Source organism: Siniperca chuatsi, linkage group LG12 (assembly GCF_020085105.1).
Source record: "Siniperca chuatsi isolate FFG_IHB_CAS linkage group LG12, ASM2008510v1, whole genome shotgun sequence".
Taxonomy (NCBI): domain Eukaryota; kingdom Metazoa; phylum Chordata; class Actinopteri; order Centrarchiformes; family Sinipercidae; genus Siniperca; species Siniperca chuatsi.
The window spans coordinates 21503702-21531578 of NC_058053.1; the positions used below are offsets into that span (position 1 = coordinate 21503702).

A 27877-nucleotide genomic window follows, 5' to 3' on the forward strand; every position below is an offset into this window, starting at 1 on the left:
TGGGCTTCACTGAGGCTGCGCAGAGCAGCGAGCTCCAACGCCTGCTTTCCACTGTTGTTGAAAGCGAACGGAGAACAACTGAGATCTCCAGTGTCTTTTTTTTAATGGAAAACAGATTAAATATCTGCTGGTAAAACAGCCTGAGAGGAGAACGAGGAGGAGGGGGCGAGGAGAAGGAGCGACAGAGGAGAAGAGGAAGAGGACTGGGAGGAAAGAATCGGGACAGTATAATGCTGCAGATTTGACTGAAAGGTAAGAAAATCCGCCTGATCAATACGTATTGCTCATTGCTCCCAAAGTTGTCGATACTGAGTGGATCGAGGCTGAGGTGAGGGACGTTAGAGCCGCTGCAGCCTGCAGCTGCTGAATGTAGGTCATTGTGTCTGTGGGCCGAGCCGAACCCAGCCGAGCCAAACCGAGCCGGGCCGGGCCGGGCCGTCCTGCATCTGCAGCCAGGCCGCAAGCAGACTGAGGAGGAGGAGGATGAAGCCCTGCAGCAGGACTGCCTGACCGGTGCTGCAGTAACCAGACCAATTTATCATCACAAATACTGCTTAAACTACTTCTACCACTATTGCTACAACTAATAATGATAATAATAATAATATTTGTATCAATTAACGGACTTATTTTGAAACGAAGTTTAGCACACTAACAAAATGTTTAGTTAATGTATAAAAGTAAAAATAAAAATGGTAAATTATTCAAGCCCCTGAAAACTTGATTTGTTTGAAACGTATTTCTCTATAGCAATAAATATGCATGATTAGAAAAACAACAATTAAAGTTAAACTTTGTAAAAAAATAAACATTTTATTTTATTTATTAATAATTTATCTCTAAAATACTCAGATAATCTTCTTCATAGGGACTGTGTGGGTGTGGTTTGTTCAGATTTGATGGACAACATGAAGTAACAACCCCACAACTGTCATCAGATTTTAATTCAGATATTGCTAAATCCTGATTGGTGCACATGAACATACATTCATCTTGTGAAATAACCAAACCTTTGGCTGAAAATTTTCACATCACTCAGATTGAGAAAATATGTTTTCAGAGACTTGAATAATAAAAAAGCAGCTTAAAAGAATGATCGGAAAACTAAATGATACAAATGTGAAGGCCATGGACATCAGTCTAAATTAAAAATTTAAATAAAAAGATAAGTCCTTGATTCATGTCAACTCATGTCAAGTCCACTATTTAAATTGTGTTATCACACAAAAGTGTGTCAGGATAAGATACAACTTATTTCAACCAAAAGGACATTTTTGAGCCTGAGATTCTCAATATACATATTAAAATAAATACAGTATATACATAGTTTAAATATACTCTCGCTCGCTCTCTCTCTCTCTCTCTCTCTCTCTCTCTCTCCATATATATATATATATATATATATAATATAATATAATATAATATAATATAATATAATAAAGGGAGGTGTAAAGTACAAATGACGTGTATGAAAGTGCAGGTATCGGTTACTGTGTCCCAAATTACAAGCAATGAGTGAACTGAACAGAAAGGTGCACATATGTTACTATATTACTTTGTAAAACGAGTTTCTGTATTGGTTTCCTCCTGCGGTTCAAACTAGGGCTGCATCTAACAGTTACAGTTTTCATTACCAATTAATCTATTGGTTATTTAAATAAAATGACAATCAACTGACAGAAATGTAAACTGACTGATTTACTGCCTGAAGGCACTAAGACACTGATGAAACAAACAGTAAATCACAGATTGAGCTGAATCTGAAGCCAAGAACCTGAATCTGCTGGGATAGATGCCAGCTGAGAGAAAATCCTTATGCAAAATCACTGCGCTGTCTCTATAATGTTCAGATAATAATTCAGCAGGAGTCTGTAGTGTGTCTGTGCTGCTGCAGCGTTTAATAGTGAGCCTATAGTAGTTGTCTTTATCACCTGTATATGTCATACTCCTGTGTTGACTTGCAGTGTGTTTGTCATCTGAGCGGTGAGATTACTGAGCTTTCTTGGTGTATTTGACTTCTATAATATTTCAGTAATGCCATGATATTCTTACAGTAACAGCGGTAGGCTGTGGACTAGTTCCCAGAGGGTATGAGCTAGTGTCTGAATCTGTGGACTAGTGTCTGAGATTGTAGACTAGTGTCTGAATCTGTGGACTAGTGTCTGAGATTGTAGACTAGTGTCTGAATCTGTGAGCTAGTGTCTGAACCTGTGGGCTAGTGTCTGAGATTGTAGACTAGTGTCTGAACCTGTGGACTAGTGTCTGAGATTGTAGACTAGTGTCTGAACCTGTGGACTAGTGTCTGAGATTGTAGACTAGTGTCTGAACCTGTGGGCTAGTGTCTGAGATTATAGACTAGTGTCTGAACCTGTGGGCTAGTGTCTGAGATTGTAGACTAGTGTCTGAACCTGTGGACTAGTGTCTGAGATTGTAGACTAGTGTCTGAACCTGTGGGCTAGTGTCTGAACCTGTGGGCTAGTGTCTGAACGTGTGGGCTAGTGTCTGAACGTGTGGGCTAGTGTCTGAACCTGTGGGCTAGTGTCTGAGATTGTAGACTAGTGTCTGAACCTGTGGGCTAGTGTCTGAGATTGTAGACTAGTGTCTGAACCTGTGGACTAGTGTCTGAGATTGTAGACTAGTGTCTGAACCTGTGGGCTAGTGTCTGAACCTGTGGGCTAGTGTCTGAACGTGTGGGCTAGTGTCTGAACCTGTGAGCTAGTGTCTGAACCTGTGGACTAGTGTCTGAGATTGTAGACTAGTGTCTGAACCTGTGGACTAGTGTCTGAGATTGTAGACTAGTGTCTGAACCTGTGGGCTAGTGTCTGAGATTGTAGACTAGTGTCTGAACCTGTGGACTAGTGTCTGAGATTGTAGACTAGTGTCTGAACCTGTGGGCTAGTGTCTGAACCTGTGGGCTAGTGTCTGAACGTGTGGGCTAGTGTCTGAACCTGTGAGCTAGTGTCTGAACCTGTGGGCTAGTGTCTGAGATTGTAGACTAGTGTCTGAACCTGTGGACTAGTGTCTGAGATTGTAGACTAGTGTCTGAACCTGTGGACTAGTGTCTGAACCTGTGGGCTAGTGTCTGAGATTGTAGACTAGTGTCTGAACCTGTGGGCTAGTGTCTGAGATTGTAGACTAGTGTCTGAACCTGTGGGCTAGTGTCTGAGATTGTAGACTAGTGTCTGAACCTGTGGGCTAGTGTCTGAGATTGTAGACTAGTGTCTGAACCTGTGGACTAGTGTCTGAGATTGTAGACTAGTGTCTGAACCTGTGGACTAGTGTCTGAGATTATAGACTAGTGTCTGAACCTGTGGGCTAGTGTCTGAGATTGTAGACTAGTGTCTGAACCTGTGGGCTAGTGTCTGAACCTGTGGGCTAGTCTCTGAGAGCAAAAATGCCTTGTAAGTAAGTTTATTGAAGCTGATAAGAGGCTTTAGCAGTCAGTTAGACAAGTCAAGTGTACAAGTCAAAATTAGTCTTTTTAGCATGACATTTCTTTTTTGTGTTACCCCTCCACTGTAGCTCATTGACGAAACACTGACCAGGAGATAAAGAAAACAGGGATTTCATACTAAAATGACTAAAACTTTGACTTGATTTGGCTAACTTAGACTTGCTGGAGCCTCACATTAGCTTCTGTTTAAATGCGTTTTAGGACCAAATGAGGACTGTGGATTTTGTCCCCCACCTCTTAAACTAGAAGTGCTTTAGTGAGGGATCTCTTCACAGCCAGTATGGACAGGAGGAACAATTACAGTGAACAAACACTGTTTCAATGTACATATGATCATGTGAGTGTCATTTTAAGATAGACTGTGGAAAAAATGTGAACCTGTCTTTTGATTGTTGTGTGTATGTGTGTCTACAGATGTCCAACGTTACCATGGAAGCGACCACCATCCTCCCCATCCTCAAGAAGAAACTGGCCTTTCTGTCAGGTAAAACACACACACACACAAACCATGAGATAGCATGTCTACATGTGTTTCATCAGTGTGAAGACTGTATAATCTCAGTTTACATGCAGTTTGGTCAGTAATCAGATATCTCCCCTCTCTGCCGGTCTCCCTGTCCTTAGGGGGCAAAGACCGGCGCAGTGGTCTGATCCTGACCATCCCTCTCAGCTCAGATCAGACCAGCATGGAGGAGCTCAGCGCCACACTGGACTACCTGCTCAGCATCCCCAGGTATTTACACACACATGCAGTAGTAGCAGTACCGGCAGCAGCAGTGACACTCTGGTATGTGTGTGTGTGCAGTTATGTTAACAAAAGACTGTTTCGTCTCATTATTAATGTCTTAGGACATGTTTGGAGTTAACTTGTCACTGAAGAGCTGCTGGATCTGTGCTTTGTATCTTGGCTCCAGTGTAAGAATGTTCAGCTGTACTGTAAAAAGGCTTAAAGGATGATTCCAGTTTATTACAACTTGGGTCTTACCGTATTGGTCCGAATATGAGACGACCCTGATTATAAGATGACCCGTCCCTTTCCAGCAGCTTTTTGAACATACAAACACTTTCAGACTAGGCCTGTCGGGAAAGTTTCCCAGAGATAATAACAGAGAGTCCTCATTCTTCCATTAAAGCATAACGTAAATCCCACATCTATGTAAATGTTTTTCAGTCACTGCTTCCTGTCAGGCTCTTGGAAGCAGTCAGAATGATTTTTTTGTGGTTGTTAGCATTTTTCAGTCTTTCTGAGCTCCTCCTCATGACGTTCTCTGACAGCAGTTATTCTTGGCAGCTTGACAGGTGATCCAGTCCCTGTTTCATTTCTGCAGTAAAGAAGTCGGGTGATGCTATCACTCGTTATTACACAGGCTGCTTTAAACTCCTGTAGGTTAAACTGGGCTTCATAAAAACCTTTAAGGCTGACTAACTCGTTGTAAATGGACTTAAAAAACTCACTAGCAACATCAAGGCTACAAACAACCCATAATGCAACACACTCTGTGGGAGCTGTTACACTCTCCTTTCAAAAAGAATCTGAAGCCGAGAATACATAAATGTTTAGGCCTCGAACATATAATACATTTTTCAACTTTTTCAAACACAGTTTCCAGAAAAAAATATTATATTTGGGCCAATACCATATTTTTGGGTCTTGTTTTTGTAGTTTTGGATATCGTTTATATTGTATGATAACATTTGACCCGAAAACACGGCAACAACTTGGCGAGTGCAGTGTTATCATAACTGATAGAAATTACATCCCAAAGTATGAAAATAAGACCCAAGTTGTAATTAACTTAAATCCTTATAAATAAATCTCTTTATGGTTTAAAGTCTGTTCGTGTTCGGAAGCTCAAACGTCCAGTAAGTTTGGATGGGCAACCCAAATACTGCATGAACAGGAAACTCTTTATGTAAATGTTGGTGTGTGTTATTCATAGTTTGAATGATAACCTTGTTCTATAAAATGCTTCCTCTCGCTCTCTCTCAGTGAGAAGTGTAAGGCTCGGGGTTTCACCGTGATCGTGGACGGACGAAAGTCTCAGTGGAACATTGTGAAGACTGTGGTGCTCATGTTGCAGGTACAAACACATGCTGTTTGTCCAAATAATGACATGCATGACTGCGTTACTTTGTCAGGATGTTTAAAAGCTGAGGATGATAATGATGATGATGATGTTGCTGTTTCAGAATGTGATTCCAGCCGAGGTGTCGCTGGTCTGCGTGGTGAAGCCAGATGAGTTCTGGGATAAGAAGGTCACACACTTCTGCTTCTGGAAAGAGAAAGACCGCCTGGGCTTCGAGGTGAGTCTCTCAGCTGCTGCTCGCTAAATTGTTTCAGGACAAACCAGCTTTAGGTTTCCTTTGCGTTCACTCCAGCGCTGAGAGGTAACTGGAATGATTTTGGAACTAGAGGTTTTTGTGGATTGTGAGAATTTGTACCTGACTTGAAAAGGTTTTTATATAACATGAACTTCACTTCAAACGATCACAGAGGTTTTCTCAATCTGTATGTTTGTTGAAATGTGAAAGCTGTTATTGAGCTCAGGTACAGTCCAGAAAAGCATCTCTGGTCAACCTCAAATCGTTTGTTTCTCTTTTCCACAGCGGGAACTTAAACACCTGTAAACTGGAACTTTCCAAAACCTGAACTTTTAAGAACCTCATGAGTTTTTGGTGCGAGTTTGTTTTACAAACTGACATTACAGATATACAGTATGTCATTAAAAAGGCAAGAGAGGGACCAACTATGTAACCTTTTCGTCGTGCTAGCAGCATGGCTGTAGAGATGGCAATGTTGGTCAGGCAGTCGGTTGTTCCACCACTTTGGTCCAGATTGAAACATCTCAACAACTATTGGATGGATTGCCTTGACATTATGGACGTACATCGTCCCCAGAGGATGAACCCTACTGACTTTTCCTCCAGTGACACCATGAGATTTTGTGTGAAATGTCTCAACAACTATTGGACGGATTGCCGTGACATTTGTTATACACATTAATGTCCCTTGGGATGAATTGTAATAACTTTGGGGAGCTCTTAAAATTTCCTCTTGCGCTATTATCAGGTCAAAATATTAATTTGTTTACTTTGGTTTATGACCAAATACTTCCCATCAGCCTCAGCTGTATTTTGTGTTTAGTGCTAATTAACAAATGTTAGCATGCTCACACACCAAACTAAGATGGTGAACATGGTGAACATTATACCTGCTAAACATCAGCATGTTAGCATTGTCATTGTGAGCATGTTAGCATGCTCCCATTAGCATTTAGCTCAAAGCATCTCTGTGCCTCAGTACAGCCTTACAGAGCTACTAGTCTTGTTACTGTATGTGCTGTTTAGTAGGCGAGTGCAGTAAATGGTTGTAGGACACATGGAAGAGGTAGTGCTGATACTGTTATTAATTTTCTTTCACATTCTTTCGGGCTGAATCCAGATGTGTGCTGGGAACAGCACAAGCCAGTCGCCGCAAAACGGCGTCCAACGTGTCGAAACACTTAATAGTTTTTCAGTTTGCTTCACTTTACACATTATGGTCTCTTATTTTTCTATAATCTTGTTTCATCTTTTAAGTTTTTCCCTGCTTTGTTTGACTGAGAAATCTTTTTGCCTCCTTTCCCCAAATACTAAAGGGTTCGGTGTTGTTGAAACAAACGGAAACAGGTAAAAGTGTTTAGAGCTGTTCTGAAAAGCCACACTCGTAGGCGGGGTGAAAAGTCGTCATAGAGAGGAGCGAGACTAGTTTAAAGAACCCAGTTATAATTCTAACTTTGAAATAACCTCAGAGACACACAGACCATCTGTACTTCCAGTTTTGCTCCTGTGAGGAAGTTTTGGTCCAAAACACACACAAACACACGCATTGTTGAATTGTGTTGTTACCTTATATCAAACAGAGAGAGGTCAGTTATGATAACCGTGAGCATCATTAACTATCCTGAGTGCTGCGAGAAACCTGATTCAGGACCGATGGAGTTAGTGTGTGTGTGTGTGTGTGTGTGTGTGTGTGTGTGTGTGTAATTTTCGGCCACCCTCCTTCTCTATTACAACAGATGGTTTTACTGACAGAGATCAGTAGTCACTGTGACCCAGATTTCTGAAGCCATGTTGGCTCTGCAGTTGTTGCCACGGTAACTGGAGCAAGTTGGTGGGTCTGTAGCAACTTGAAAGTTGCTGCAGATAGATAAACCACCACAATCAATGTTTAGATTTTATTTTTTGTTAGTCAAAGGGAAGTTATGTGCTGAGAGCAGAGACTGTTAGGAAAACTGTCGGTGTGTTCAAGGACACTCTGACATTTAAAGGTCGGCTAATGAACAGCACAGTTTTTAACACATTATTATGTTCACAATGTCTATTTTTGCTCACATGTAGACATGTAATTTGTAAGGTTGTTTAAATACTAAGTATATTTTTGAGATATAAAATATAATGTGCTGGGATTGAGTTTATTGTTTTAAATCTGTTAGAGGGGCTCATCTTCTTCACTTTATTTTAGTATTTACACACTCCGAACACACACAGCTGCAGGAAGGGAGATTCCAGTGACGGTGTTGAAATGTGACTCATCTTAACTATGGAGTGTGTGTGTGGATGTCACAGTGGGGTGTGTGTCGTACAGCTGCTCTAAAGTCTGAACTAACATTTAAATAAACACACACACGCTGAGTTGAGTCCAAATTGTCTGACAGCATCTGCTGCAGTGACAACTGGAGGACAGACTCACTACCAGCTGTCAGACTGTCCAGGTTTATTTGTAAAGCAACCTTTCATACAAATGCAGTTCAAAGTGCTTCATTGAGTGATGAGACAATATATAACGATAATACATACGGTATGTAAACTAGTTTTTCTTCATAGAAGTTTGTCTTTTGTAAAACCGCAGATCAGCTCGCAGGCTGTTCATGAACACTGAACGCTGTATCTCCAGATTTAGAAAGCGCTCTGGGAAGCCGAAGGAAAGTTTGTCTTGTGATCCAAGAACTCTGTTGGGTTGAGACTAAAGCAAATGCTAGATACAGTGTAATCTGTGATTAGCGCTGGTATGTAAAAAACGTCTAAGAAATGGTCTTAAGAATGGTCCTAAACTTTGACTTATAAGTCAGAAAGTTTGTGGTAGAAAGTAGGAGAAACTATGTATAAAGAAGCTAAAAGTAACTTGAAGAAGAATCTGCAGTGACTCATAACTGTTAAGAAAACAAGGACTATAATTACTTCTACCCAAAATGCCCTCCCTCAAACACTGAATCAACCAATAGCAGGGCTCCAGATGTAATGTGTCTGAGCTGCATCACAGCTTCATGCTTTCCATTTGCCCAACGTGGCTTCTCACCTCCCTCATGTCTCTTCCTTGCGTCTTAGCTCCTCCCAGCGGGGATGCAAGAGAGACATGCGAAGATGAAGGAACTGTGTTTAACACATGGGACATTATTTTGAGGAGAAAGCAATTACTCGTTACGCACAGCATCTCTACTGTCCTATATGTGCAGAAATAATTAAGTAACAGTTTTAAAGAACAACACCTGCCGCCCATATTACTGCTACTCCAATTATACCAATTATAGATAGGGATGCACCGATATATCAGCGGAACATCGGCCTATCGGCAAATAGGATGACATTCACCGATGGCAGTGGCCGATGTTTATCTGTGGGGTCGCATCAATTTTGTGCTTGCTAAAATTTGTGTTGGTTATTTGTATTTGTTGTATAGCAGCTAAAAAGGGTTTTGAAGCAGTTTGAAGCACCGCCATTGGTGCTGATAATTCTTGTTTCCTTGAGTTTACCGTTTTGCAATATACAACACTATTTTTACAATTTCCACAGCAGATTCTGATCGAAGGGTGTTGTCGTCCGGTAAAAAACCTCCAAATAGGAAACACCTGTGAATTCCTCTCGCCTGTTTTGGAACATCCTCGATTATGGCGGACCTCGCTCAGTTTTTGGGTCACTGGCTGGAGGACGGAGAAGCGAGGAATCATTATTTGCAGAATGAAAAGCAACCACTGTCATGATTACGACTACCCATCCTTCATTGTATCCAACATTATATATGCTTCAATATATTGAAACATGCAATAGGAAAGCTTATAAAAGACATTTCCCCCCCACAGTCATGTTGACAAGATCAATATATGCTGTTTGGGGATATATGAATCATTTGAAGAGGGAATCGTCTGTGGAGGTCCTATAAAATATTTGTATGTGAACCAATAGATTTAATAGTTTAATTGAGAACACAGGGATCTCTTAATAAGCTGTAAGAGATGGGAGTTTAAGTCGGTGATGGTGACTTTTAGCCGGCCGATAAGACCACCTGTAAATGTACTCAGCTATGTGTCGGCCAAACTACAAAATAAAACTCTTTGTTAATGAATGATTAATATGCCTTTTGAATGCTGGTGTCTGTGCTTCCTGTCAGGTGATCCTGGTTTCGGCCAATAAGTTGACTCGTTACATTGAACCCTGTCAGCTGACGGACGATTTTGGGGGAAGTCTGGACTACGACCACAGCGACTGGCTCAACAAGAGACTGGTCACTATTTTATTTAAATAAATCCAATTATTTGATATTTTTGTAACCTCGAATGCTCGTTGCCATGGTAACCTGGCACCAGATTTGAGCATGTTTGTTTTTATTTTGTCCTTTGTCGCAGGTTTTTGAGAAGTTCACCAAGGAGTCGACATCACTGCTGGACGAGCTGTCGATTATCAATGACACCGACAAGAGCAGCTCGGTGGAAAAGGACAAGTATGTACACACACACACAAACACACACAGCTACAGTTTAAAGTGTACTAAAAATAGACAGATGAAATCCAAAGCTGTTTGTCTCTCTGTCCTCTGCAGATCAGCTGACTGTGCCCTCTTGCCATCTTTTGACCCTGAGACTGTCCTTCAGACCGGTAAATATCATCTGCTCTCGTTTAAGCCTCTTTCAGACATGCACGTCGCTATGTAAATATGATGGCAATTTCACATGTTGGTCTCATGTCTGAATTAAATGTTGAAAAGTCGACACGTCCTGCCTCGTGTTACCTTTTGACATTTTTAACATTTAACCAAGACAACAATCTTTCCCTAACATTAACTAAGTGCTTTGAGTTACCTGATCATGACCATAAACTGTTAATGATGCTTTATACAGTAGTTGCCATCAACAGATTTTCAAATCAAGAGAACTGTGTTGTCAGTAAATGTTTTGCAAATACATTAACAAAAAAGTTTCCTCATGTTGATAAAAAACTTTATCTGTATTATGTTATATAATGTATTTAAAAATGTATTTGTTGCTGCAAATGAGTAGGATATAAATGCTATTTTTAGGAGACAACTGCGTTCCCACGATTTGGGTGTACAACTGAGCAGACCAAGTTGGAATAAGAGGGAATTTTATACTAAAAAGGCTGAAACTTTTGAAGATATCCACTTGATTTGTGTCACTCAGACTGCAAAAGCCTCATATTACCTTCAGATAAACTTTTGAATATGTTTTTGCACAAAATAAGGAATGTGTATTTTGTCACTCATCACTTCCATTCAAAGCGCATTAGGAAGGGAACTTTTATTGGCTAGTATGAACAGGAGGAATGATAACAGCAAGAAAAACCTCTTTCAGTGTTTGTATGGGCACCTGACTATTGTTTTAAGACACACTTTAAAAATTGTGAACCTATCCTTTAAGGATCACTGCAATAAGTTTCTCACATAAGTATCATCTCTTATGCTCTTACAGAAAATCTAATCGGTTTAATAAAGTATAAAAAACTGAATGAGCTGATTTTACGTTTCTTAAGGAGATTCTTCTCTTGTAAAAGTTTTTTCCCCCTCGCAGTGCAAAGAGGTAAAAAAACAAAACAAGAAACAGCTCATACAGTCAAAAAAATAATAAATTTCTTACTCACTGTGTACACAACTACTGATCTGTGTTTCAAGTCTCACTTATGGTCACGAGCTCTGAGTAGTGACTGAAAGAATGTAATTGTGGATCCAAGCAACCAAACTAAGTTTTCTTGGCTTGGTGTCTGGGCTCACCCTGACCCGGAGGATGTCGGGGGGGAGGTCTTGGATGCTTAGTCTGAGGATGGATGAATGATGGATGGATGGATGGCTGTGTTCACTGTACTGAGCAGTCTGTGTCTGTGTGTTGGGCAGAGGTGAAAGGAGTCTTTGTTTGCGGTACCACCCTCTTCCCTCCACCAGCTCCTTTCATAATGTGACAGCATGTAAACAAACACTGATGTTTTATAACAGGCTTTGAAATCTCAAACCACCCCGCTCTCTCTCTCTGTCTCTCCCAGGTCATGAGCTGCTGTCGGAGCTGCAGCAGCGTCGTTTTAACGGCTCAGAGGGAGGAGGAGGAGGACAGGGAGGTGAGGAAGCAGCTGTCAGTCATCGAGGTGTCACAGTACTGGTCCAGCTGTGGATAGATGGATGGAGGGATGAATGAATGAAGGGATCTGTATTGTTTTGTGCAATTTTGGAGACAGTTGAATGCACTCAGCTGTACCATGAGAGTACCACGTAGGATACTACAGTATGACACAATGTATGAGGGTACTGCGTAGACTGCTAGAGTTTTAGGAACTGTATAAGGATACCAAGTAGGGTAACCTGAAATTTAACACCCAAAGTGAGACGTCAGCAGAGCATAAGCATAACAGAGGCTCCACAGTGACCTCTGTTACGGCATCTCTGTCCTCAGAAGCAGCACAAACAAACAAAAATAGTGTAGTATTCCCCCACTGTGTGGAAGCCGGTCCTGGATCCTGCTATATCACAGTTTATGCTAACGGTAATGGCTCTGTCCTTTCGTATTAGCTTTAGCTTCTGACCCCTGACCTCCAGGTCCAGCCTGGTGTCCCATGGAGGAGGAGCTGCTGGCTCAGCCTCAGGTGATGAAGCTGCTGGATTCGCTCAGGGAGCAGTACACCAGATACCAGGAGCTCTGCAGGCAGCGAAACAAACGCACCCAGCTAGACGAGATCCATGCCAAGGTCATGCAGGTAACACACACACACACACACACACGCGCGCACACACGCACACAGATTCAAGTTTTTGATCTTTGACCCTCAGTGTCAGTGAGCACTTCAGTAGAAGTAGACTCTACTGGGGTTCCTGGAGCCGCAGGGGCTGATGGTTAACGCCACGGTCTTGGAGATGAGCCTGGGGTTGCCATGGTAACCACAACATGTCGGTCTCTAGCCTGGAGGATTTGAGATGGGGGGGGCTTGCCCTAGTTCTGGATCAAAATGTGTGTGTGTGTGTGTGTGTGTGTGCGCTAGCTCTTTAAGGCATCACTGACCTGATAAATACAATTAAATCATGATACTGAGTCAGACACACACATTTGGATATAGAAGATTCCACGTTACTGTACTGTATAGTACTCATATAAATGAGTGAAATTATATAGTAATTGATTTTAAAAAAGAATTTTAAAAAAATCTCTTTTTCTCAGGGAATTCTAACACTAAGTTCTGAAACCTAAAATTTAAAAGGGCACTCCAATTTTGACCGGCAGCTGTGGCTCAGGAGGTAGAACGGGTTGTCCACTGGTCACAGGGTTTGTGGTTCGATCCCCACCCCCACATGTCGTAGTGTCTCCCGATGTTATGGAGCAGTAGACAACCCAATGGTTGGCCAGCACCTGGTAGCTTGCCGGCATCGGTGTGTGTGTGAATGAGCGGCAAAAACCTTGTAATGCTTTGGATAAAGCGCTATATGTAAATGTAGCCATCATGTTTACCATTTACCGAAGCCTAGCTCGGTTTATGATGTCATCAGGGTTATCTCAGATTGGACATTTTTAACAGGCAGTCGTCGTTACAAACTTGGGATGTGGAGTTTGAAAGATGTGGGCATTTACCAGGCAGAGAGGGTCACAATGCAACTTAACATCGAAAGACATGTTAAGTTGCATTGTGGGAAATGTAGGATCCAGTGTTTTTGGAGCTTGACTCATAGTGGGGACTAAAAGTCAGGATATCTCTGCCTCTGCTGCTTCGATTTTGACCATCCTTAAATATGTGGCTTTTGCCTCCTCCAATTAATGAAAGAGCAGTGCTAAATCACTGGAATGCCCCTTTGATAGCCAGTTCATCAATTCAGTTATACTTTGATGGGGTCTGTATGAACTGATTTAATTCCCACTCCGCATATGCTTCAGCTGTTAGATGCCAATTAAAATTTTCAATTTAACTTTTTTGGCTTTACTGTAACGTGTAAATATATTTGTATTGCCAAAGCATATCAAGGAAAATGATTTTAAAAAGTGATTTTAATACAAACTATTTATATAAGAAAAGATTTATGGAGAAACTCTTGATATGATGTGATATCATGTTGGAAAGCATGAGTAGAGCCTGAGAGGCCCCTGCTGGTCGCTCTGCTGCACTGCAGCTCAGACACTTACTGAGGCTGAACGAGATCCTCACAAACAACAATATGTCTCCCAGTAGGGCTTTTTCACAGCAGACATTTTGACATGTCCCAGTAGGAAAAGCATAAGTGTAAATAATAATAATGAATGATGGCTGAATTCCATTTAGCTGCTTTGGTTTCAGGGTCCTGGTATTGTACATGCTGGCTCACTGTCACGCTGTCATGACTTACTGGTCATAGCTTTCGCCCGCTGCTAGCGGTGCATGTAACAGAATTTGAAGCTCTGTGATTGGATGCTTCTTATAGAAATTCAACTTGGGAGTTGTAGTTAACTTCTCCTCTTACATTTTTATGTACACAGACGTGTACCTTTTTTTTATAATTTTTTCTAACACAGCTGTTCGTCTTTTGTACTGATGATTCAACCGGAAGAGTTTCATGTCAATCCAATTTGTGCAAGTGCTCCAACTGTGAGTCAGCTGACATTGTCTATGGAGAAAATAAATGACTTTTACCTCCGGAACCAACACCTCCCACTTCTCATTATCACTAAGTCTGTATTTTGCGTTTTCTCTCTCTCTTTCTCTCAGGTGGTCACCTGGCTGCAGGGTCCAGGTTCAGAGCTGTTGAAGACTCAGCAGGCGATCGGAGACTCGAGTCGAGCGGCTCAGGCCCTGCAGCAGAAACACGAGGAGATCGAGAGCCAGCACAGTGTAATGCAACACATTGAACACACACACACACACACACACACATACTCACACACATCAACGTGTGACAAGGAGAAATGTTCATTGTAAAAGAATAGCAGGTTTAACAATGAGTTATGATTTCTAAAAATAACTGTTCCTAGCAGCCGCTGCCTCAGTTTCTGTGTCAAATGAAAATGACTTTTCATAGAATATTTTCCATTTTAATTTTTTACACCTCATTTGTATCAGTCAGGGTAGACTAAATATTAGAAACTTCTCTCAGTATATTGCAGTACAATTCAGCATCACCACAAACTACAGTCTTCAAAAGTTGAATCAACACCTCTCTAACAAAGTTTCAACAAAAACTGAACATTATAACCTTCATCAGGGCAGCATTTATTGCAGCGGTGTTGTATTAGACTGTTCTAGTTTTAGCTAGGTGTACCTAAAAAACAACAATGGAGTGTATGTTGGGATGTATGGGGAACAAAGCCATTTTAGTTACACTGGTAAATGTGAGCTTGGGCTGATTCTGTGTTTGTGTGTGTGTGTGTGTGTACAGGAGTGGTTTGCGGTGTACGTGGAGTTGAACCAGCAGATCGCTGCCTTGCTCAGTGCTGGGGAGGAGGAGGAAGTGGTGGAGTTGAAGGCGCTGCAGCAGCAGCTCAGTGACGTCTGCTACCAACAGGCGGCACAGCTGGAGGGCCGACAAAACGTCCTGCAGGCAGCACAGGGCTTCCACAGCACCACACAGGAGGTAACACACACACGCGCACACAGACACACACACACAGTCTGTATCAGCTGCTGTTTGTGCTGGATGTTCAGACAAGGTACAAGGGCTGTTTTCAGTTTCATCTTTGTGCATCCAGTACAGAGGTAGGTCCAGGGCGTGTTTATCCTAGCTCAGCACAAAGATTGTAGGCAGGGGGAAACTGCTAGCCTTGCCCATCAAAAAAAGAAAAATATAAAACTACACAATAAGATTTCTTGGAATTTTAGCAGCTCTTCAAGGTTCAAGGTACATTTATTTGTCATTCTACACCACAAGGCTGCACAATGAAATTAAAGTTGTAGCCCCCTTCACACTACGCACAGAATATATATATATATATATATATATATATATATATATATATATATATATATATATATATATATATATATATATATATATATATATATATATATAATTTCAAATTAAAATAAAAACAATATATAAAGTTACTTATATACATATTTTATACAAAGGTAGTGGTATGGTAATGTGCAAAACCAGCATAACAGAAAGTTCCATGTAATTTATTTATGAGTGCGGAGTATGAAGAGGAGCTGAGGAGTCTCACAGCCTGAGGAAAGAAGCTGCTCTGTAGTCTGGTGGTACGACAGCGGATACTTCTGTATGTCTTGCCAGACGGCAGCAGGGTGAACAGACTATGGCTGGGGTGGGTATTAACTTTTAGTATCCTTTGGGCTCTGCGCAGGCACCTCACCTCTCCAATATCACTGATGCTTGTTAGATAGGTACCAGTGATGTTCTGGGTGGTTTTTAATCACGCGCTGCAGAGCCCTCCGGTCCTGGGCCGTTCACATCCCATGCCAGTTTGTAATGATTCCAGTCAGGAGATAAACTGGATCAACTGTTGTTCTGTTCACAAACTAAAAACTAAAGCCAAAAGATTCCAGGATGAAGCCGAATGTGGGTAAGTGGCCATGAATCAAAGCTCATTCTGTTTCTGCAGTTGTCCCAGCAGTTGGATGGTCTGCTGGGCATGCTCTGTGCGGACGTGGCTCCAGCTGACGGAGCTTCGATTCAACAAAACCTCAAGCTGTTGGAGGAGAAGCTGCAGACTGTCGGTTCGTGCTCTAAATGATAAATCTTGTGAATTTTCCTAAAAAATATGAATACTTTTTTGTCATGTTCATTAAATTTGTACATCTACATCATTTAGACCCAAGCAGTGACACATTGTTAACTGATGGGTGTAGTAAAGTTCCTCTGTGACATTAACCGTCTCCCCTCCGTGCAGAGGCAGGTCTCGCTTCTCTGCGTCAGAAGGGGGCGCTGTTGCTGGAGCAGATGTGCACCCAGCCGTCCTGGTCTCTGGAGGAAACAGAGAGTCCAGCTGGCGAACAGCAAGACAATGTTCAGCACATCCAGGCTGTGATGGAGGAGATGCAGCTCCGCAAGCAGAGGTAACTTTTTTCTCATTTGTCTTTTAACAGAAGAGTTCAGCAGGGAGCCGTGCAGGGTTTCTTTTATCAGTCTTTCTGAAGCTAGTGCAGACATTTTCCTTCCTATCTGTCAATGACCTGTGGTAAGTTAGACTGCTTGCCGCACGGCTAACTACCAGTCTACAACTACTGGTCAGATTTTCATCAAATGTCCTGATCTCATTCCTGCTCCTCAGAGGATGAACTGTTTAGACCTGTTTACCTTTTCTCTAGTGCCACCCTCAGGACAAGATAACAGAATAGATAAGCTATCGGTATGTTGTTTGATCTGTCCAACATGTTCATATTAATTCTGTAATTAACACTGCAGCCTCTAGGGGACGGTAGCAGCACTTTACACTGTTAGATTAAGTGAATGAAGCCTTTAATTCTCTGTGTGTGTGTGTGTGTGTGTGTGTGTGTGTTGCAGGTGTGAGGACATGGTGGATGTGAGGAGGCTGAAGATGCTACAGATGGTCCAACTGTTTAAATGTGAAGAAGATGCTTTACAGGTAGAATACATGTCAACAACACACACAGACACACACAACAATACTTCCTGTATTGATGAGACGATGGTGTGTGTGTGTGTGTTCAGGCGGTAGAGTGGCTTGGCGAGCTGTTGGACGCCCTGTTGAAGACTCACGTCAGACTTGGCGACGAGTCTCAGGAGACCAGGACCATGTTGGACAAACACAGGAAGTTTGTGGACGTTGCTCAGGTGAGACACTTCCAGACTACTCATAGTAATTTTATCTATCTTAGAGCAGCTTTAAATAGTAGTTCACATCCACAATAAACAATTTAACTTGTTCAACACTGTCATTTCCACACAGACATATACTGACTGCAAAATTACAAATTAAAAGAAATGCAGCCATGCTAGTTGTTCTGTGAGGCTTTACTTACTGTTGGTACAGAGGTGCTTTGAGCTAAATGCTAACACCAGCATGCTAACATGCTCACAATGACAATGCTAACATGCTGATGTTTAGCAGGTATGTTTACCGTGTTCACCCTCTTAGTTTAGTGTGTTAGCATGCTAATATTTGCTGTTTAGCACTAAACACAAATTACAGCTGAGGCTGATGGGAATGTCATTAGTATTGGACAAATTAAAACTTTGACCTGATGATGGCACCAAATTTCATGGCAATCCATCCAATAGTTGTTTAGACATTTAAGTCTGTATCAAAGTGGCTAACATTGCCATCCCTAGAGCCATGCTGCTAGCATAGCTAAACATTTAAGACTATCAACTTTAAGAGATGAAGAAAGACGAAATAATTTTGAAAACAATAACAGACAGACTGACAATAACCCTGTCTCTCTGTTTGTCTCTGTCTTCCTTCCTTCAGAGCACCTATGATTATGGCCGTCAGCTGCTGCAGGCGACCGTCGTCCTCTGTCAGTCTTTGCGCTGTACGACGCGCTCGTCCGGAGACACTCTGCCGAGACTCAACCGAGTCTGGAAACAGTTCAGTGTCAGCAGTGAGGAGAGACAACAGAGACTGGAGCTGGCTCTGGGCTTTCACACTGCCGCCGAGAGGGTAAGACAGGCTGAGAGAGATACCTCACTGTATTATTTGTCAGGTGTTGCAGCAGCAGTGTGTGGATGCGGAGACTAGAGCTTGATCTGTGCATCACCAGGCTGATATTAGCAGCTGATGTTGGGTAGAAATTAACAGTGGCATGTGCAGTGGGCTCACTGTTGGTGCGCTTGTAGAAGCAGCTGACAAAATCTACGTCACATGGACCCTCGCACATCACTGCAGCCACGTGGGCGTTGAAAGTACAAATTTGCCCTAAGTACACGTGTTGTTACTGTGTTTCAGGTGTTACAGCAGGAGTGTGTGGACACAGAGTCTCTGGATGAAGTCGACTCTTCAGGGAAAACTCTGCTGGACAAACTGACCATGCCTGTTATCTTCCCAGATGGGTACGTATACACATACAAACAAATCTGTTTTTGTCACTTTGGAGGACATTGCACTGACGTACAATCCCTGTAGACTTGCGCTACATGCCCAACCCCAATCCTATTCTTAAACCTGCAATAACAGATTTTTTTTTGGCCACTTGGGGGCAGCGGAAACAAGCTGTGAACACAAAACTGACATATTATCACCTTTTAAGTTATGGCAAACTTGTTAGTAAAGAGTTGCCTATTTACACATCTAGCAGAAATATAGGACAACATTCATTTGGAGTTGTGCGTCTGGTTGCCTGGAAAATATAAGTCCAATATTCACTCTCTTTTAGCTCTGTTTTTGGTCTCTACCAACTTCTGAGGAAAATATCTTGCTCTTTAGCTGCTAAATGCTGCACTATGTTCACCGGCTTTTCGACAACTGTGTCTGTCTGCTGTTTGGTGCTGAGCAGGTAGTGTAGAGTGGGATTATAGAGCTTTATAACTGAAAACAGCTGCTATGAGAGCGGTGAGAGTGAACCAAAACAGTAAATTTGTGGGTCGTAAAACCAAAACAGCAATTGAAAGTCACCTTTAAGCCAAATGGTTACATCGCGTACCATATAACATTTGTTGCATGTCAAACCCGTCTCCCCCCTCTTGTTTCCTCTCTGCCTCTTCATTATTGGGAAAAAAAAGAAAAGCAAAACAAAAAAGCAGTAGAGCTGAGGGGAACTGCAGTCGGGTGATAATTCTCTATTCTTTTGTAACTATGAGTGACTCCTTTCACATAAAAGTAGTCATGTGATCCATTGATATTAAAAAAATACTGATTAATCCTAAAATTCAATGATTTACCTCCGTTTTTGTCCCCACATGGGAGGCGAGTCCCTGTCATGTGACTGTGTTGACAAGTTTTTGTTCCCACACTGTGATTAATGCAAGTACACACAAAAACACACGCCTACTTCATTTAATACAAACTTGAATTGTTGTTGTTTCAGGAGCGAGCAATACTTTGGGAGTCCCAGCGACACGGCGGCGGCAGCGGAGGGCGTCAGAGAGCGCCTCCTGCTGGTGGAGGAGCGACGGCTGCAGCTGCAGGAGGCTGGGATTCATAATGAGGAGGAGGAGGAGGTGCTAAACGGGCAGGAGGCACGGCTAGACGTGATCGGAGAGGAACTGAGCGAGAAAGAGGAGCAAGATGAGGAGGAAGATGAGGAGGCGGAGCAACAGGATGAAGACTTAGAGAGGGCCACACAGGACTGCTAATGGATCACTGATGACGTTAAACCGAGCAGCCTTAATGAAGCTCGTTAACGAAGGGCTGCTGATTGATTTCCACCGAAGCCTCCGATTTGTTCTCCCTGAGCCACGAAAGCCCTCGATTGGTTGCTTCTGTCTCACTGCAGCAGTAGGTTATTCTTACTGATGGTATTTCTTTACATTAAGACATTACATTTTCCATCAGCCTCACTGCTTACCCTTCCTGAAAGAGGACAAACAAGAACGTGATCTCTCCTTAGTTCTTTCACACTGTGAAAGCTTTACCACTGTTTGGAGGAACAGCGCCCACTAACTGTTCTTCTGCCGTTAAGCGATCCTGCAGATTTCCATCCAAATGTGTCCAGCTGGATCACAAATGTAAAATACTGGACGTATTTACTGGAAATATTAATATTCATGTCTCTGGATGATCTGTTGATGACGATCGACTGTAAAATAATCAGTTTGGATAAGAATACTCCTAATGTACACCTAACACCGCCTCCTCTTTCCCAGCATGCCACTTGTTATCCTAAGTGGGCAGAGCTTCCATGGTGCTAACATGGTTACAAAGTTTTATGTCTGTGCCTCCTTCCAACTTCCCACGAGATGTTACTTTTCGTTCATGTTATTGCAACACCCGCTAAGTCATTGGCAGCTCTCTCACACTCAGCGCTGTGTTTGTCCTGCTTTATACAAAGGAGGGGGTCTAATCTCTTTTTCATGAGTCCCACTGTGCTGATGGCAAATGACCAGACTGTCAAAACTCACAGCGATGAGTAGTGCTGCAACCTCAGCACCCCGCACGCTGAGGTCACAGATAGTGTGCTCAAAAAGCAACATAACGAACTATTTTAGTGCCTGCCCACACAGATATTGCACTAATCAAATTACAACACTGACATCGTCAGTTGGTACCAAAAATTCAGGCCCATTGGAGAACATCAATATACTGGGCACTAACTTTGCAGAAAAGTGAATACAATTTAAATCTGTTCTTTTTGGTACATAGCCCAGGAGGTGTCATGGATTTAATAATTTCACCTTCATGCCATTAGTCTTGTCTCGTCTTTACCCTTCACACTGTCACTATGGTTCGCTTGGATTTAATACAGTTTTATTTTGATCTTGATCTGAGATATGTGGATATACTTAGAGTTTTGGCTCTTAAACAAAATGTAGTTTTATCTTTGAGATCCCTTAAAAGTGTATTTACCTGGATAACAGACTGTTTCGCTGTAAACACTTTGAAAGCTGGCTTCATAAATGTCTGTCGTCTTTTTCAAACCTCCGGCTGACTGAATGCACCGCAACAAAGGGGTTTGCTGCCCTCCACAAGAGGGAGGAGGCAAAATATGTAATATTTTGAGAGCAAGAATTATTACATTTTGCGCACACATTATTTCTTTTTCGACACTGCCGTATTTTGGCACTTACAGATTTGGCCAAATAAAAACACAACTAGAAACACCAAGGAAAGATAGATTGATATCTTAGCAAAAATGGATTTTAATTTCAGTTCAACTTCAAGCCCCACTGATTGGACATTTCTTGGTGAAATAGTCTGTGGGACTTTTAGTCAACACAATTTTAACATGAATGCATCCATGATGCTTACGTCTTTCTAGGACCCAGACGCTCAGACCACTTTGCTGCTCTAAACAAACCCTCTGCCTTGTTGATGGAAATCAGACTGTGCTGCTTGCTCTGGTCCAGACTAACCACAGAGTGACCTCAGACTGGGAGCGCTGAGACTGGTGGTCATTTGCCAACATGGTAACATCAGGACAGAATCCTTTTTTATTTATTTGACTTTTTTTCAAGCAAACCTTGCTGTAATTGGTTGGTATTTTTGACCAATAACTGCTGCTGTAAGTGTAACCGCTAAATACTACGTCTTGCTTTGTGTCTTCTCCATCCAATGACATCTACAATGACATCAGTATTACATCATCCTCTAAATAAAGAAGCGTTTTGAAGTTGCTGTCTGAGGTGGGTTTTTTATTTGTCTGCTTTTTCCTTTTTTAAAAGGAAACAAATTAACAACATCAACACATTAAACATTGAGACACAGCAACAAAGATTAACATGCAACAGAGTAATTATAAAACACAAATAGAAAATGGCTGCCTGACAAAGCATCACTAGGTAAGTTACCAGTTTACTCAGTGTTTAGATGCACTTAAGTAAGCATGTCAACCTTTCTGCTGTCATCTGATCTTTTACATGTCATGTATACAAGATACCTGGTTTCCGTGGGGGATTACAGAAACATGGGGTTGTATTCAAAAAAACATCGGACTAAAAGTAGCTCTGAACTGGCTGCGTTGAGAGAAACGTGTCAGTCCAAACTTTAGGACTCCTAAGTTTATGGTCTAAAAGGTAATTCCCAAAGCCTTTAACACTAAAAGTAGCTCTTAAATTGAGTGAAATTAGATGCAGTCCAGAAGACTCCTGAATCACTAATACCTGCTCAGTCAGTCAGCTGCTGCAGATAAAGCACCTGTTGTGTTCAGAGTTTAAAAGCATCGTTAAACTGATGTCAGAAAGACTAAAAACACGAACGGCTCCTCATCAAGGCATGGCCGGGGCATTTGTTATGAAGAGAAGAAAGCCAAACACTTCAGCCATACACAGGAGGAGACACTGCTGTTTAGTACTAAAAATACTTTATTCAGTAAACCTGGTTCATATAGGTTTAGGCTGACCTGCCCAGTCACTCATTCTAATACAAACACATGACTACTACATGTGTTTCAAATGAAGTTTATTTAAAAATGTTTTTCACCACTTAAACATTAACTGTTTAAACATGGAAATATTTGAATTTATTATTCTATTGTTCTTTAAATAGATTACATCATTACATAATACCTTATGTTCAGCATTTGTACACTCATAATAAAATTTTATACACAGCAAGTCATGAACCAGCAGAAGTACTCGATGTAAAACAGCTACCACTAGAGGGCGACTCTACACCTTTAGCTACCCATGCCTACAGTTATAACACCTAAACTAACATTCAAAATGACTTTCATTTCAAGGCAATATCTCACTCTTGGTTGAGATACATATATATATGTTCACAATGTTGACAAATTAAGTCGAAGATAAGTAACCTTGTTAAACTGTCACGAGTGGATGCCTCGGTGTGGTGTCGATGGAGCAGCACTATAGAGCTGAGATGATGCACAAGGTGATGGACGTCTAAAATGTTCGTTAACAGTGCAGGTCATCGCCGGGTCTCCTTGTCCAAAAGGTCTTTGGCCTCGTTGATCTTAGCAGCGAGATACGGTGACCCACCTGCACACACGCAAACACAAGTTTTAGTCTGATTCTGTGATTACACCTTTAACACACTTTTCAAACATCATTCAACATTATTACTGGGTTCCATAGGGATGCCCAACCCAACTTTTGGCAGATTTCACAATGTGTATTGATAACTACATTCAACATTCACAAGCTTTTCAATGACTGAAGTTAGGGCTGGAGGGCTGGGTGATGGTGTGGGGTTTCCCAACAGTGTCAGTGTTCAAATGAGGCATTGGGCATAAAACCCTTCTCATAAAAAACAATAAATACAAAATGTCATTACCTTTACCCCCTCTTTGATGATATGTCTCCTTCTGGTACCAAGTCTAGGCTACTTCCTGATTTGTTTCTTGTTATGTATTAACTCCACATTGTGCACATTTTTCTCATTTTAAAAAATGTGTATCATATACGTATGTCCTGTATGGGCTACAGTCCTTTCTTCAAGACATTTTATGTTCATGGTAAACTGTTTGGGGATAATAGGTGTTATTTTGTATTACGTGATCTCCTAATGTAAAAATGTAGTATTGTTTATATTTTTAAATTAAGGCCTACATGTTCCAAACATGACTTGTCATCAATATGCCAAATTTATTTTGTATATATAAAGCTCTAACAAGCTATCCTGTACAGTTACCAATTGTCACTATTAGATACTTCAACTACGCATGAATATCAACTTTAATAACAGTTTCAGTACAGACAGAGCAGAACATGTGACCATATACAGTATGTGTACAGGTCACAGTTTATGTGAATGTTGTAACTCGAGACTGCTAATGTAGCCAATTTCATCTGTGATATTATTTACAAAAAAACAAAACAAATGTTGCAACAAATGGATTTACTTTTGTTATACCTTTATCTGGATGGTTCAGGACCATGATCCTCCGATGGGCCTCGCGTACCTTAGCCTTAGTGCTGGTTGGGCTGGACATGAAACAAAGAGTACATCCATGTGAGCAATCATAACTTTCCTCTGAGCCGTGAGAGACACTGACAGAATGCAGTAAATACAGAAATATTAACTACAACACATCCTGTTACCTGATGCCAAGAACGAGGCTGGCCTCTCGTTTGGACATCTTCTGCTCAAAACCTCCTTTATAATATGATGAGAAAGCCTGTGGTGACAGAAAAGGATTAGAGCTTTGATTCTCAATAGTCTGAACCTAACTGGGCCCATCCCAAAAAAACTTTGAGACTTGTTAGTCTGTACTATTTCCCTCCAAAATCAGAGAATGCAAAACAATGTCAGGGTTTTCTCAGCATATCTAAATCTATAGTATCTCAAGTGTTTCTTTGAACCATCTACAACTTGTACAAACACAGTAGAAAGACAAAGCACTAATGAAGAACGAGAGTTGCAGACAACAGCTTGCTTTTTCTTGTGCATAGAAACTGGATAATTTAAGTTGTATGTCACAATAAAAGTCAGGTTTTAGTTAAGTTCTGGTTCATTTAAGGCTGCAGTTGTCCAGGCTCAAGTCGGGTTGAACCTGAATCCACATCAATATCCACATCTAGCCAATTTTCTTTGACCTGATTAATATTCTGAAGAGGAATACTATTTTCAAAGGCTGAAGATATGGACTCACTTAACAATGAGGTGCGTAATAATAAGGTGCAGGTAAATTTGCAAATGAACCATATTATCAAACAACTGAAAAGTGAGATGTAGAATTTAGCAGAATAGGACTGGTTGTGAACATCGCGGCAGATGTATAGGAGGTTAATTAATTACTCACTGATGTGGGCATCTTCTTGACCGTTTCAGAGAAGATTTGTCCAAGAGGTTTCCACAACTGGAATGCATAGCGGCCTGTGGATCAAACACAAGACACATGAAACTGTTCAAAACCAAACAAATTTGAATATGAAAGGGGAGCAACAAAAAGCAAAGCAGAAATCTGTAAAGAAAATGTTTCTCGCTAAAGAGAACATTTTTGCAATCTGAGTGATAGTAAACACTTTTTCAGCCAGAAAAAGAATACAGCACTTACACATTCAGATAATATTATCTTGGCAAATTACTGATCTTTTATCAAACTCTTACCTGCAAAACCCGCAGCAGCCACACCAAGACCGACTGCAATCAGAGTCCCTCCCTGTCACCAAAACAAAACATCCAGCAGTTACCACACTGGGTTAGACATGTCATATAACTTGAAGATTTGTGTGGCAGCTCCAGTACGCCCTATGTGATCCACTGTGGAGAGATGCAGGATGAGCATCTTGTGTGCAGCATAATATCTTTTGATTTTGGCATTGCAATATGTCACAAAGATGTATAAAGTACCTTATGTGACATGAAGGTAACTGATTGTCAGAGCATTTACACGTATAGGAGGTTGTGACATTGTAGTTTTACCTGCAACAGAATTTGAATTTACATCCAAATTCATTAGTATGGTTACTGTGGAGTTTAGGGCTGCAACTAACAATTATTTTCATTGTCGATTATTTTCTCAATTAATCGATTAGTTGTTTGGTCTATAAAATGTCAGAAAATGGTGAAAAATGGCAATCAGTGTTTCCCAAATGTCTTGTTTTGTACACAACCCACAACTGTCCACAACTCAGTGTACTGTCATCGAGGAGTAAAGAAACCAGAAACTATTCACAAAGAATTTTGACTTTTTTTCTTAAAAGATTACTTAAACCAATTAATCGATTATCACAATAGTTGACAATTCATTTAATATTTGACAACTAATCGATTATTCGTTGCAGCTCTAGTGGAGTTTAAGTCCGTTATTTTTAGGGCTCTTTTGTCTATATCTCTATATCTATAGACTGTGTCATGTTAGCATATTGGTAAATCTAAGAGTATGGACAACATCAGTCTTTAGGTTTCCCACTTGAGACTAGCTAGTTAAAGTGAATTTTCATGTTTGGCATGTATGGCACCTGCGGTTTGAACAGTCCCGAGTTAATAAACGTTTACCAAGTTGTCCAGAAAGCTACCGTATGTCGCACTACTAGTTAAAGTTAGTGGAAAACTAATAACCAGTGTTTACTTAAGCAAGTTAGTTAGTTCGCTAGCTAGATAGCTATTGCATGAGCAGTGACGTTACGTTAGCGGTCATTTCGATTACCTAACACACGCTTTAGCAGGTGAAAACCAGCCTGGTTTAGTTTGACTGACTCCACAAATGTTTTCAGTGTAAAAACAGATACTTACCAGCCGTCGGTCTATGTCCGCATCACTCCTAACGCTTGTTTTTGGAGTATATTCAGCATATCGCATCATGTCATCCACGGTCACTCCACCGGAGTTCGCCATGTTGCCTCAGCTACGTAAGTCAAATCACCTTGGTAACCCACAGCCCATCCGGTTACGACTTTCAAAATAAAACTCAGCGACCGATAATTTCCGGTTTAGTTTGTAGCATCTTTATTAGCCTCTGAAACTTAACACAGTCTCATTGAGCTTTTCTTTTACCCCCGTCTTTCAGGAAAAAAACGTGTCAAATAAGTTGATAACTGACTTAATTTTAATTAACTTCCTATCTGGTTTCGTAATTGATGAAACAATGAAAACATTGTTAGACTGAAAAAACAGAAAAACTGTTGAATGGAAGAAAAAAGAAGCCACTCTTGATCCTGGAAAACATGAACTAAGTCTGACAAATCAATTTTAGGCTACTGGGAAAATGGAACTGATTCCTGATGCTTGAGATCGTTGCCACCATCAAATTACTTCAAGCTACAAGATTTTGTGACAGTCACTACTGTTGAGAAGAAGTGTTTTGTGTTTTAAAACCACCAAATCAAGGACAGGGTTGAAATAATTCCCATTAGAGATAACAGGAAGACTGCTGTATTTTCTTCATCTTATGATGGCAGCTGCCTGTGATCTTATAGTGTGAATCTTTCTGAAACATCACTCCAAAATCCCAGAAATCTGTTCTATCAGCCTGAAAACCGTCAATTAGACAATAGATTTTAATTTGAAAGAAAATAAATCTGTGCCCTCTTTTGAGGATCTAAACAACTTGACAGAAAAATCTCACAAAGGTCTGTTCTGGAGCTTTCCATCATATCACATCATCTTCATCAGCATGCCCAGTTGTCATGGAATTGTACTTTGTTCATGTTGGCGTAAAAATTTTGCTTCACAGCAAACTCTGCTGAGAGCTCCAGAGCAGAGATGGACCTTGAGGTGAGACAGTTTTGTCAGCTGCTGTTTCCAAGGTCAAGAATGAACTCAGGAGCTTAACTTTATGCCTCGTTTGTGTAACTGATATTCATTGTGATTTTCAAAAGGTTTGTTAGGAGGATTCCTGAATTTATCTAGAATAAACCGTTGTTGTTTCATATTTATGCCACTAGATGGAGCCATTGAAAAGTGAACCGCGTGATGCTGTAAAATGTGTTTGTGTGTTGCACAGAATAGGAATGACTCCTGAAGAGTATTGTTAGATAAATATTGAATTTAGTGTGTTGCACTGGAAGTTAGCAATGTTCAGTGTCATGTTTACATGTGTTTATTTGTGTTTGTGTTGTTTTATTTGCTTTTGTTTGTGTTTGCATGATTGTTTTATTTGTTTATATTTGCTTGTGTTACTTTATTATGCTTTATTTGTGTTTTCTTGTTGCATCAGTTACATCTGGTATCTTTT

General features: G+C 41.0%; 2 protein-coding genes across 2 annotated transcripts; one reads left to right on the forward strand and one right to left on the reverse strand.

Moving 5' to 3' along the window:
- Nucleotides 1–21915, forward strand: sestd1 (SEC14 and spectrin domains 1). Its single transcript, XM_044216904.1, has 19 exons — nucleotides 1–252; nucleotides 3869–3938; nucleotides 4079–4187; nucleotides 5445–5535; nucleotides 5645–5758; nucleotides 9882–9995; nucleotides 10117–10211; nucleotides 10311–10366; nucleotides 11762–11833; nucleotides 12309–12466; nucleotides 14438–14560; nucleotides 15105–15299; nucleotides 16285–16399; nucleotides 16573–16738; nucleotides 17187–17268; nucleotides 17355–17477; nucleotides 18115–18306; nucleotides 18592–18695; nucleotides 19670–21915. Exons 2-19 carry the CDS (start codon nucleotides 3869–3871, stop codon nucleotides 19935–19937), a joined length of 2247 nt encoding a protein of 748 aa, XP_044072839.1. The 5' UTR covers nucleotides 1–252; the 3' UTR covers nucleotides 19938–21915.
- A 2-nt stretch (nucleotides 21916–21917) lies between these two features.
- Nucleotides 21918–26589, reverse strand: dnajc15 (DnaJ (Hsp40) homolog, subfamily C, member 15). The gene is made up of 6 exons (XM_044216905.1): nucleotides 26437–26589; nucleotides 25309–25360; nucleotides 25001–25074; nucleotides 24300–24376; nucleotides 24112–24182; nucleotides 21918–23237 (listed from the first exon to the last, which is right to left on the reverse strand). The coding sequence occupies exons 1-6, from the start codon at nucleotides 26536–26538 to the stop codon at nucleotides 23167–23169; spliced, it is 447 nt and encodes a 148-aa protein (XP_044072840.1). The 5' UTR covers nucleotides 26539–26589; the 3' UTR covers nucleotides 21918–23166.
- Nucleotides 26590–27877: the final 1288 nt, after the last annotated feature.